Consider the following 12,500-nt stretch of genomic DNA (forward strand, 5'->3'; position numbering starts at 1 on the left):
TGTATGATTGTGTGTGTGAGTATGGCCTATGAGCTATCAGATTTCTGATAAATCGCTGTGTACATTAAGCCATTCAAAAACATCTTCCTGTATCATAAAAAGATTGATCATTTTTCGTATTAAGTTAAAAAATGTAAGTGGATCTCGCTCAGTTTCGATGGTGAATACTTACCTGCTCGATCCATTGAACTACCTACTCTTTGAATTTGCGTAATAGTGGCTGACTATTACATGAATTCTTCAAGACAGTTTTCGCAAACTCAGTTTCACTCACAAAGCTTGGGCCAACCCAAGGCAGTAGTAGAATAAACTTTAAAAAATACAGTTACTCAAGATGTTATACAGTGATTGCTTAACGGTCTTAATTCGGCTATTTTACGTCTACTACTCCCTCACATGAACACGCATTTTATTTCATATATATTTTTGATGACATTAATTTAGTGCTTATCTATGTATGCATAATGTACTTTACTGCATTTGCTTGTCGCCGCATCCCTGAAACCTTGAGGTTTCTTCTTTCTTCTAAATTGTATTTTCGTATATAAAATTTCTGGATACTTGCATGTTTATGAGGGACTACCATGGACAACTTTTCTTCCTAACTATAATTATATACATATCTCTGTAGCATTTATAAATGCCATTAACAGTTGCTTGCACATTATGTATGTATGTATGTATGTATGTATGTATGTATGTATGTATGTATGTATGTATGTATGTATCTATCTATCTATCTATCTATCTATCTATCTATCTATCTATCTATCTATCTATCTACCTATCTATCTATCTGTCTGTTTGCCTGTTTGTCTGTCTATCTGTCTGTCTGGCTAGCTGGCTGGCTATCTGTTTTCTGCGCAGACATACACCTATATAATTTTAAATATATTTCAGGGTAAGTCCGTCGACAGCCAAGTGATAAAATCAAAGGCCGTCCCAGTTGAATTCAACGTTCATCTTCCTGATGTAAGTTTGCCTATATTTTTTAGAAGTGTTATGTCATTGCAGTATTGGCTGCATTGAAAGCACTCCACCACAAAGTTTTGAGGTGTTTTAAATTTCTATGTTGTATTTGAATTCCATATTACACCATCTTTATATAGAAAAAATTATAAACCTTTATCCAGCAATACAATACTTCATCTATACTTTTGAAGAGGGCAAGGAATGGGAACTTCGGAATAAGGTCGAGAGTTTTAGTTTCGAATAAATGAATATTCTCGTGCTACAACAGTGAAAACTTCTCGAGTTCTAGATTGAAACATTTACACACCTGCCCGCCAAAACACACACGCACACACACACACACACACACACACCACACACACCACACACACACACACACACATATACTCAAACACACAACGAAAGGTAACTTTGCACGAGCTCCGGTAGATTTACATATAGAGCTCGTCAGTGAATTTGGTAGCATTAATTGTGAAAACTGAATAATCTAAGATTCTGGGCTCATGCTCGTCGTCTGAGAACAAAGAAGATAGAGAAAGAGAGGAAACGAAAGAAAGGGAGAAGAAGGGAAAGAGAGGTAGAGAGAGTGGGAAAAGAAAGTGACTTCCCTTTGACCGTAAGCTAATATATGATGGTTGGATTGAAGTGAGGATGTGACGTGTAGAGTGGCGAGTGGAGCAAGTGGGAAGAGGAACATGAGATAGGCGGGATGAGATAGATGATACGGGATGAGTTACAGAGTCGACTAAGATGGAAGAAGCCAGAACGAGGGAAGAAAGTTGGAAAGAGCTATTGTCGGAGACGATGTTCAAGACAGAGGACTGGGGAACGTAAAAACGAAACTGAAGAGAATGGGAATCAAAGAAAGCTTATACATAGATGCTACCCCCCTCTCCTCCATGAGTGAATTGCTTAAATAATAACCTATTTGAGTATCGCCTGTCCCTTTTGAAACAGCAAGTTATAGCTACAGCCGAAGTCAGGTGCCGTGTGATACTTAATGTAGCTGTAGCAAAATAAATAAATAAATAAATACTACTACTACTACTACTACTACTACTACTACTACTACTACTACTACTAATAATAATAATAATAATAATAATAATATATATATATATATATATATAATATATATATATATATATATATATATTGGGTCATCCCATAAATAGTGTGATTTCTTTTATACTTTTATTTTTCAAAATTGAGATAATCAAAGTTCACTTTTAATCTAAAAAATACTCTCCTTCATTTTCTACAATGCTCTTCCATCAATCTGGCAGATCTGCAAGGCCCTTCTTCCAAATTATACTTGTCCGTGACGAAAAATACTCTTTCTACAGAATTCATATTTTTTCCAACCAAATGATTTTGAAGACTGCTGAATAAAAGATAATCAGATGGGGCAATGTCCGGGGAATATGGTGGGTAGAGCATTGTTCCCATTCAAACTGCTCCTGCCTTTGGAATGTCAGTTTTACTGTATGTGGCCGAACATTATGATATAAGAACACCTTTCATCTTGAAACCAAAGATGGTTGTTTTTTTCTCCTAGCGCTGACTTAAGCCGCTCAAGCTGCACCTTTGTTGTCGTCTGTTTTGGATTTAAAAGTTCAAAGTGGCCTAAACCTTTCATATCCCACCAAACAGATAACAACACCTTACGTGGGTGAAGACCTTCTTTAGCCTGGGGTGCTGGTGTTTCTCCTTTTTTTACCCGCTGTCTTCGGCACTTGACATTTTTATAGAGAATCCATTTTTCGTTACCAGTTACTATTTGGTCCCAAAGTGATTCATTCGTGAGACGTGACAGCGAAGAAGAGCACACATTCACTCTCTGCGCAAGATTAGACTCGAAAACTTTTTGAGGAACCCATTGACCCAATTTGGTGACTAATTTGATGATACGCAGGTGTCGATGAATGGTTGAATGACCAAATCCAAGCTTCTCTGCTAGTTCTCCAACTGCATCATTTATGGGATAACCTAATATACGTATGAATATGAGACATTTTAGCAAAGCCATTTTGTCGTCGCCTTTTTGGCGTCACTGATTCGACGCTGACTTATTTATCATAAGATGTTTTAACGTTTCTCTCGAACTCCCTCACTTCTCCCTCTATTTATGTGAGTCAGCTTATATATCTTTATGTGTATAAATAGGGAGAAAATATTTATATCAACGTGTTCAATTAAGAAATTGTAATATTCATTTTTCTTACCCTCTCCCATTCTGTCTCTTACACTTTTTTCTCTGTATATGTGTATTTCTGCACACATATACGTGTGTGCATGTATGTGTTTGCCTCCAACTCCAGCAAGTACTTTCGCCAAAATAGGTTGAATGTCCAGTCGGCCGTGCCAAATTGCCAGCATCTAAACAGCTGTGCCTAATAATATCTTCATACTTTAAAGCTCCATCAGGTTTAATGTTTGACTGTTTTCTAAAGGAAGAGGTTGCCATTTCATTTAGCCATTAGATGTTTGGAAGCTGTTACGTCTAATACATAGAACATTTAACAATACTTAAGGCTTGTGGAAATTTCATAAAAATCGAGACTCTGTAGTTCCTGATCAAAATTCTATCCTTGGCAATTATTTTTCTATAGATATAAAAGGTGACTTTGCTTAAACAGATTATGTATTTACTAGAGTTTTCAGAAATACACTAAAAACAACAGCCTCAACAATGTATCTTGAAGAATACAGTTCTAATCTGGAATTAATCAATTAACCATGAAGACTAAGGGAGGGCGCTAAGCGAAACATATTTTACTTCTTTCGTTCAGAACACTAATTTATTTCACTTTTATAGTATTTATAATCACTAACCGCCAGAGCTTTATTGATTTTTACTGCTTAATTTATGTTTTCTTTTTCATTCACAAACGGAAAAATCTGATATTATCATTCATTTTGTTTCCTTTTTCTCTTCTTGAAATTCTTCAATTTAGGAAAGCTACTTCTTCAGCGTTTTCGCCTTCTCTGATATTCAACCAAGAATATATGCCTATGATGTCAGTGCATGTTACTTGCACAGTGACCGAGAAAAGTTTGCTTTGTCCATCACAAGTCAGTTTTGCATTTATCTTAGTTTTTTGTTTAGTTTTTGTTTTATTTTAAAATTTCTTTCTAATTTTATTTCCGTTTTTATATTCTGAGTTCATATCCTTCCGAGGTTATCCTTGCATTTCCTCTCACTGGGAATAAGAAAATAAAGTACCAGCCAGAGCCAAGTATCGGTACATGTAATCGACTAACACCCTCCCCTCAACTTGCTAAATTAGAAATTATCCTTTACGTTCTGACATCAAATTCTGCCGAGTTCAACCCTTGCCTTTCATCTCTCTACGGCCGATAAAATAAAGTGCTAGTCAAGTATTAATATCAATATAATCGACTGTCTCCTACAGTGGTCGATATAATCAACTTTCTTCAACAGGCTCCAATATAATTGAATTTTCTCTACTCACAAACTTCTCGCTTTGTGTATATGCCACAAACAATTATATCCTTTCATTTTTTTTCTTCCTTTCTGTCTAATGAAATACATTTACTTTGATCGGATAAAACGAAAGAATATTTTTCTTGAAGGTCATAGAACAATCCATTCCAGAATATTACATGCATTATTTTAACAAGCACAAGTATAACAAAAGTATGGATTTGAACGGCAACGATGCAGCTAACGCCATTAAAGATTTAGACTGACTTCCAAATACTTGTGGTAGCGGATCCGTCTAATAACTCACTATATATACATACATATACATACATACACACACACACACACACACACACACACACACACACACACACACACACACATATATATATATATATATATACACGCTCTTCCACAGAAAGAAACAAAGAGAGAAGATAAAGACTGTGTAGTGATAAATAATAATAATAATAATAATAATAATAATAATAATAATAATATTAGGGAGTAAATCCAAACTGACAGGGAAAAATAAGATATAGGATTAAATCTATTTTTACAGTATAAATATATATATTTATATATTAAAATAATGATAAATGTCAGAGCGAGTTATAAACAGTAGCAGCAACACATCGTGACGTATATTTGCCATTTGAATATGGCTAACCCCTAAGGGTGGATGCTACTGTAGTTTGTAGCCCCAGGAAGATACCTCCTCCAGCTGGCTATAGACACACTTTCTGTGCCCTATCAGTATTTGTGAAAGGAAGTTATCCTTCCCGTCTTCAACTTATGATACACACGGACTCGAGTTTCAAAGTATTTACCTATCATCGGCGTGTGACAATCATAGTTGTCGACGAGAAGTCGGTTTCCTTCACAAATACATATACTTTTTCCAGTATCGATTGACACTGATATTAAAAAAGTGAAATCAAACAATGATAAATCTCAGAGCGAGTTATAAACAGTAGCAGCAACACATCGTGACGTATATTTGCCATTTGAATATGGCTAACCCCTAAGGGTGGATGCTACTGTAGTTTGTAGCCCCAGGAGGACACCTCCTCGAGTCCGTGTGTATCATAAGTTGAAGACGGGAAGGATGGCTTCCCTTCGCAAATACTGATAGGGCACAGAAAGTGTGTCTATAGCCAGCTGGAGGAGGTGTCCTCCTGGGGCTACACACTACAGTAGAATCTACCCTTAGGGGTTAGCCATATTCAAATGGCAAATATACGTCACTTTATATATTAAATTAGAGATAAAACCACTATTAGGCAAATCAAGCAGTGAAACACATAAATCAAAACATAGAAATAAAATTAATTAATATAATATACAAAATATATAAAATATAAAATTCAAAATTTAAAGTTAAAATTTAAAGATTTTTAAAATTATTAATTTATACTTATAAACTTTTATATATATATATATATATATATATATAATATATATATATTATATATATATATATATATATATATATATATTTAAACTAGCAGTATCGCCCGGCGTTGCTCAGGTTTGTAAGGGAAATAACTATAAAGCATTTTTAGAGAGTTATAGCAAAAAATAGCAAAAAAATGGAAAAAAATGATGGTAAATTTTTTTTGAGAGTAAAAAAAGGTGGAGTTGCGTCCCCTAGACAGTTTGTGTTTCTGATTCTTGACCCCATGTCGAATTTATCGATTTTTTTCAGAACTGGGGGAACTTTTCAAAATTTTCGCTGCGTTAGTTTTGAATTATGACATTGGGCTATGTGTGTGTCAAGTTTCATCAGAATCGGTTGAAAGCCGTGGTCAGGGTGAGGGTACGAGAAAACAGACACACAGAAACACGCACAGACAAACTGCCGTTTATATAGAGAGAGATATATAACTATCAAAAAACTATTAAAAAGTTAAATATAAGATAAAAAGTATATATATATGTATGTATATATATATATATATATATATATATATATATATATATATTATATATATATATATATATATATAATATTACATATACATGTATTTATAAAATATATATATTTATATAACATATATATATATATATATATTATACATAAACATATATACATATATTATATATATATATATATTATGTTGCTTTGAGTATTTGTATAAGAGAAGGTTTTAGCTTTTGAGTTTTGAAGCTAAAAGGAGTTTTTGGTAGTATAAGGAAAATTCATACTTAATCAGCTTGGAACCGATTTCACCGATGTCAGATTTTGAAAGTTTACGTAATTTTTCCATATTTCTTTCTCTATTTACATGATAGGTAAATATAAAATTTGTTCCATCATGGTAATGTCGGAGCATATAGCAAGCATACATTAATTATAATTTGCCTTTTATCAAATTCCATGGTATTTATATACAAAATAATGAATTGAATTTAAGTTTTCGAAGAAAAATATTTATTTCTTCAAAGTCACCTTGATCACAGTGACCGACCAGGCTATCAGATGTTGCTACACATCGCTGGTCATAATGTGCTTCGCATTGTTTTAGCCTTCAAATGACGCCACCCCGCTGGCTAAGCGAGCAGGCCAACAGAAGAAAGAGTGAGAGAAAGTTGTGGCGAAAGAGTACAGCAGGGATCGCCACCACCCCCTGCCGGGGCCTCGTGGGGCTTTAGGTGTTTTTGCTCAATAAAAACTCAAAACGCCCGGTCTGGGAATCGAAATCGTGATCCTACAACTGCGAGTCCGCTGTCCTAACCACTGGGCCATTGCGCCTCCACTTCAAAGTAAAATTAGGAAAAAAATACAATTCTCATTTACAACTCCTCTCATAACTACTTTGCCTTTCACTTGCTCTGCTTCACCCCCTTCTCCCCTTCGTCTGCCTATAACACTTTCTCTCTCACAGTGTGTGTGCATAGCGTTCCTTTGCTCACAACTCGCACTCATTCTGCACCTCTTATGCTAACTCTTTCTTTTACTTTCTCTCCTCCTCTCTCTTTATGATGTGAAGCAGGGCTTGAGATATCAACCAACCAGTCAACATTTGTATCAGCTATATTATATAGAAGTTACGCTGAACCTGGTCTGGCAGAAACGTTAGCACGCCGGGCGAAATGCTTAGCGGTATTTCGTCTGCCGTTACGTTGTGAGTTCAAATTCCGCCGAGGTCGACTTTGCCTTTCATCCTTTCGGGGTCGATAAATTAAGTACCAGTTACGCACTGGGGTCGATGTAATCGACTTTATACCTATGTCTGTCCTTGTTTGTCCCCTCTGTGTTTAGCCCCTTGTGGGTAATAAAGAAATAGGTATCACCGGCGAATCAGATTCGCAAGAAGGGTTCGATATCTCTATTGAAGACATTTCAGTTTTTCAGCTAATGTTCCTTGGAAAGATATGAGCGTCACAACTCTCATACCGAGAAATCAACAGAGTGGATCATCGCTTTTTTATTTCTGGCCAGCAGCGCTGTCAGACTGATGAACAATTGTTCCTTTAAATCCCACTCTCTCTCTCTCTCTCTCTCTCTCTCTCTCTCTCTATCTATATATATAATATATATATAATAATATATATATAATATATATATATATATATATATATTATATAACACAACTACACTCTCTCTCCTCTCTTAAATTTCTTTACCTTTCTTACGTTGCACTTCACTTTGTCACTGTCTCTCCCTTTTCTCGCTCTCTCTCTCTCTCTCTCTTCTCCCCCTCCTTAATTCCTTTGTTCCTCTTTTTTCTCTCTCTTCTCCCCTTCCTTATTTCCTTTGTTCCTCTTTTCCTATCTCTTCTCTTCTCACGTGACCGCTGGCCGACTACTGGCCTTTTTGGGTTTGGTAGCGGTCGAGCAACATTTTTCTTCTGCCGTAAGGCTTAAATTCCTAACAGGCCAGCTGAATTCAATTCGTTTCCAGTCGAAAGATGCCTGTTGTGATGTCCTGTTATTATTATTATTATTATTATTATTATTATTATTATTATTATTATTATTATTATTATATATTGATTTTTAGTATTATTTTTGTATTTATATTCGTGTAACATCGTCCGTTTTTCCGTCCTTGTTTCGTATACATTCGAAGTTTTTTTCCAAAGAATCTAATGCTCTTAGCTTAGCTTTTCCTTGGGGCTGGCCAGATTGGAGCAATCTCAAGATTAATCAGCCGAAATTGCGAGGATGATCCGGTTCTTGACTGAAGATTTAAGGCTTCGAACGACTCGTCCGTGATTTTAGTATCGTCTTCTGGATATTTTGCGTTCTTGTCCCATTTTGTATATATATATATTATATATATATATATATAATATATATATATATATATATATATATATATATAATATATATATATATATTATATATATATATATATGTGTGTGTGTGTGGTGTGTGTGTGTGTGTGTGTGTGTGTAAAATAGAGTTATGACCTCTCTTGTAATGAAAAGAAGAAAAAATTGTAAGAGGAGATGTTAAGGTTATCCAGAGAGAAATGCCAGAGATCGTAGTTTCATGTATGCTGCCGACGTTTCCTCATTTATAGATTATAACATTTTATTTCATATTACATCAGTTTACGAAACTGTTGAAGAAAAATAGTACCAATTTATCTGGTATCATATCCAAAGAAGTTTTTTTTATTATCTAGGCCTGGATGTCGGTACAGTGCTCATAGCCTTTGCACAGTGTTCGAGATCGGTGTTATTAAAAGACGTCGGCAGAGAAGACATGTGTAGGACTGGATTATTGGTGTTAAGCGTTCAGGATAGGAAGGAATAGAAATTGGGGTTAGTGTAAGTCCTGGAGTCATCCATTGGCGATAAGGGGAAGGGAAACGAGTAAATTGAGAGTATGTTGGTAGAGGTAGTATGTGAGATGATATTCCCGATGAGCAGAATCTGCTGTAGTTATGACAGAAAAGGCAACGAGAGAGGGAGAAAGGGAGAGAGAGTCAGACAGACAGAGCGAGGTGGGCAGGCAGGAAACTGCGCATCTGCGGAGTAGAGGCTGGAGTGTGCCTGTGTATAGCAGCAGCACTGATACCAATGTGAGAGTACTCCTTATGCATTTTTCTCAAGCTCTGCAGAGCGTCAATAATTTATGAGAACTGAAATATTTTCTGACTATGAATGAAAGGGCGGTCACCAAAATATAATTCTCGTTATGTTAAAGCTATGCGTTCACCAGGAGAGATACTCAGTGATAATGACTCCCTTGCATTTGGATCGATCACGAATGCTCTACTTGCAAACTGCGAATTTAAATGGTTGAAGTGCAATGAAAATTTCTTGGATGAGAATGCACAGTGAATGAGTTGGAGAGAAGATTGGCATGACCCCTTTAGAGGATGTTTTCTGTATCTCTGCTCATAGAGTCAGTGCAGATTTAGCATAACCTCTCTAGGTTGCACGTGGGTTACGTATGTTTGGAGATGACCTGGGGAAGTATGAACGTTAATATAACACGTGAAAGTGAGGTTGTTCTTGGATGAGTCAACGAATAGTGTGGAGAACAGAAACAGACCCTAGGATACTTCTGTGTTGATATAATAAGAATCAGCTATAGATACATAGAAAGAGAGGGTGAGAGAGATAGAAAGAGAGAGGAAGAAGGAGGGAAAGAGAGAGAGGAAGAGAGAGAAAGAGAGTGTCTGCTCAATCGCTGAAGAACATGACAGTGCGATCTGACAGAAATCTAAGAGATGAGAGACGAATGAAACTCAGAGACAAGCAATTTTCACAAGGGATTCAAATGTGAGATACTAAGGTTTTGACGAAGTCATGGCCTGTAAAACTACTTTCGTCATATTTCTCTAGGGTTTACTGGTGACATAGGAGAGCAGATCTATAGAAGATCTTGCTTTATGGAAGCCGTAGCAGTGGTCATTAAGAAGAGAGATTTAAGGTGTTGCAGAATGTCGCTGTTTATAGTTCTGCCCATTATCGTTGAGATATTGGAAGTAAAGGGCTATAGAAGTTTAGTCGGCAGTCAAAATTTGTCGTTTTAGAGAATAATCATAACATAAAGCCAGATCAAAGCACTGACTCTTACAAAGTTCTCTGTGCCTAAACAGTATTCTCATTTGAAATACTTATATAATATTGACGAGGAAAGATTGTGTTACGTTTACATTTTTCTCTTAAGAGAAGTGAATTAATTCATTAATTCAAACTGGGAATAGAAACCGACAGTGTATACAGAATTTAAAGGAAGCTTGTCTCTTTCTCTACTGGGTTCGCTATAATTACGGAACACTGTTTAAATCTACATTTCTTTAACAAACTGTAAAGTGAGTTACAGTAAATAAAGAGGTTTAGGGTTTCAGTCAGTTGACTGGGATAGCTCAAAACGTAATGAAGATTGTAGGGGAATACAGAAGGATTAACAATTCTGAAAGGTGTTCATATCTATCTTTCAACGCCCCAGAGAAGATATCATTTAACTATAGGTAACCATTACTCCAAATCAAATTAACTATAAGCATGATTTGAAAATAATGGCCATTAATATAAGCAAACACCAAAATATACAGATTAATTATTTTTTTTTATCATACTTTACTCTTTTCATTTTTATTTCCAGACTTGATCAAACTGTATGTACAACAGAATACAGATACCTTTAAGCTTTATGTTATATCGGCAATATCTACGACCATTGGAATTCGTCCATTAAGAATTCAGAATTTAAAGGTAGTATATTTTAATACTGTGATCGTTGTTAAATTTAAGTTTGTTATTATGTATTGTTTCACCGTAGATCAACATGATCGAGCCGATCTATGGCACAATGTAGATAATCGTATGATTAAACACGATTCTCATAGTCTTTGATCTAGACTAATCATACCTCGTCCTAATGGCAGATGAGGCTACTGTGCAGGGACTTAACGCATAAGCGTGCAGTATGAAAATCTGAACAAATTGTTTTTTTTCTCTCCACTATTGAGTCTGTTTGTGTGAGGCAGTAGATTATAGTGATAGTTGCGTACGAAACGGCCGAGGATTAATTTGTTGGAGCTTGTCATTTGTAACCTCTATCTATTAGTGATGTGCCTCTCAGCATAATGCTTGGAACAAATGAGACTATGTCTTCATTCTGTTGATAGTTTTATGTATAAACATAGTTTTATATTGCCTAGATTGAGGGAAAGAGCGAAGGTTTTAAGGATGGTGTTAAAGTAAGGAGCATCGCAGGTGCATATCTACATGATATTCGGAGATATTTGTAGTAGTTGGAAGTTGTTGATGCAATAAGAAACTGTTTCCATCATATTCTCAGGTGCTATTCCGTTTTGAAATCCTGTATTTTTTCTTTAACTGGTGGGAGAAATAACGCAGGAAGTAAACTTCCAGATAACTGACACAACGACATTTCAACCTCTGCCGAAGCTATATCTCCTTCACTTATGTTGTCAATATGAATGGCATCAGTGTCAAAACACATTTTTAGCAAACAGCCATTAAATCCAGTGTTTATTGCTTTGTTATAAATGTATCAAATATTATATTTGCTCCATTCTTATTTACGGTGGTGGGAGAGAGTGGAAATTCAAAACAGTAAGAGCAACGATCTTACTTGAGAGAAATGCAAAAATTATGTGTACTTCAGACACTCTTCTATCTATCTATCTATCTATCTATCTATCTATCTATCTATCTATCTATCTATCTATCTATCTATCTATCTATCTATCTATCTATCTATCTATCTATCTATCTATCTGACGACTTTCGGGCCAGGGCCCATGGACAACTTCCAGAGATCCCTGGCCTGGCAGTGCTACCGAGAAGCGCTACCCGTTCGGGATAAGCTCTACAGACACGGCTCGAGAAACACGGGGCCGACCTGCCCGAGATGCGGTCAGAGCGACGAAACCGTTTTGCACGCACTCGTGCAGTGTCCAACAATTTCCGACCTGTGGGCTTGTGTCGAACAACTGCTGTCACGTGTGGGACGAGTCGGTTTATCAGCTGAGTCTATCGTCAATATTGTCACGCCTCCCTCCTTCAAACGGGAAGGAAGAGCTATTTTCATCATCCTTGTGGCTATGGCGAAAGAATGTATCTGGTGGACGCGTCTGAAAGGATTG

At 36.1% G+C, this 12,500-nt stretch overlaps 1 protein-coding gene across 2 annotated transcripts in view; it reads left to right on the forward strand.

Annotated features, from left to right (window-relative positions):
- The window catches only part of LOC115216761, a 69,639-nt gene that overhangs the window by 45,027 nt on the left and 12,112 nt on the right, over nucleotides 1-12,500 (forward strand). For both annotated transcript variants that reach the window (XM_029786324.2, XM_036506712.1), the window contains exons 10-12: nucleotides 901-972; nucleotides 3,930-4,047; nucleotides 10,991-11,100. In XM_029786324.2, the coding sequence (XP_029642184.1) occupies nucleotides 901-972; nucleotides 3,930-4,047; nucleotides 10,991-11,100 (300 nt within the window). The remainder of the gene's footprint in view (nucleotides 1-900; nucleotides 973-3,929; nucleotides 4,048-10,990; nucleotides 11,101-12,500) is intronic.

Source organism: Octopus sinensis, linkage group LG10 (assembly GCF_006345805.1).
Source record: "Octopus sinensis linkage group LG10, ASM634580v1, whole genome shotgun sequence".
Lineage (NCBI taxonomy): Eukaryota > Metazoa > Mollusca > Cephalopoda > Octopoda > Octopodidae > Octopus > Octopus sinensis.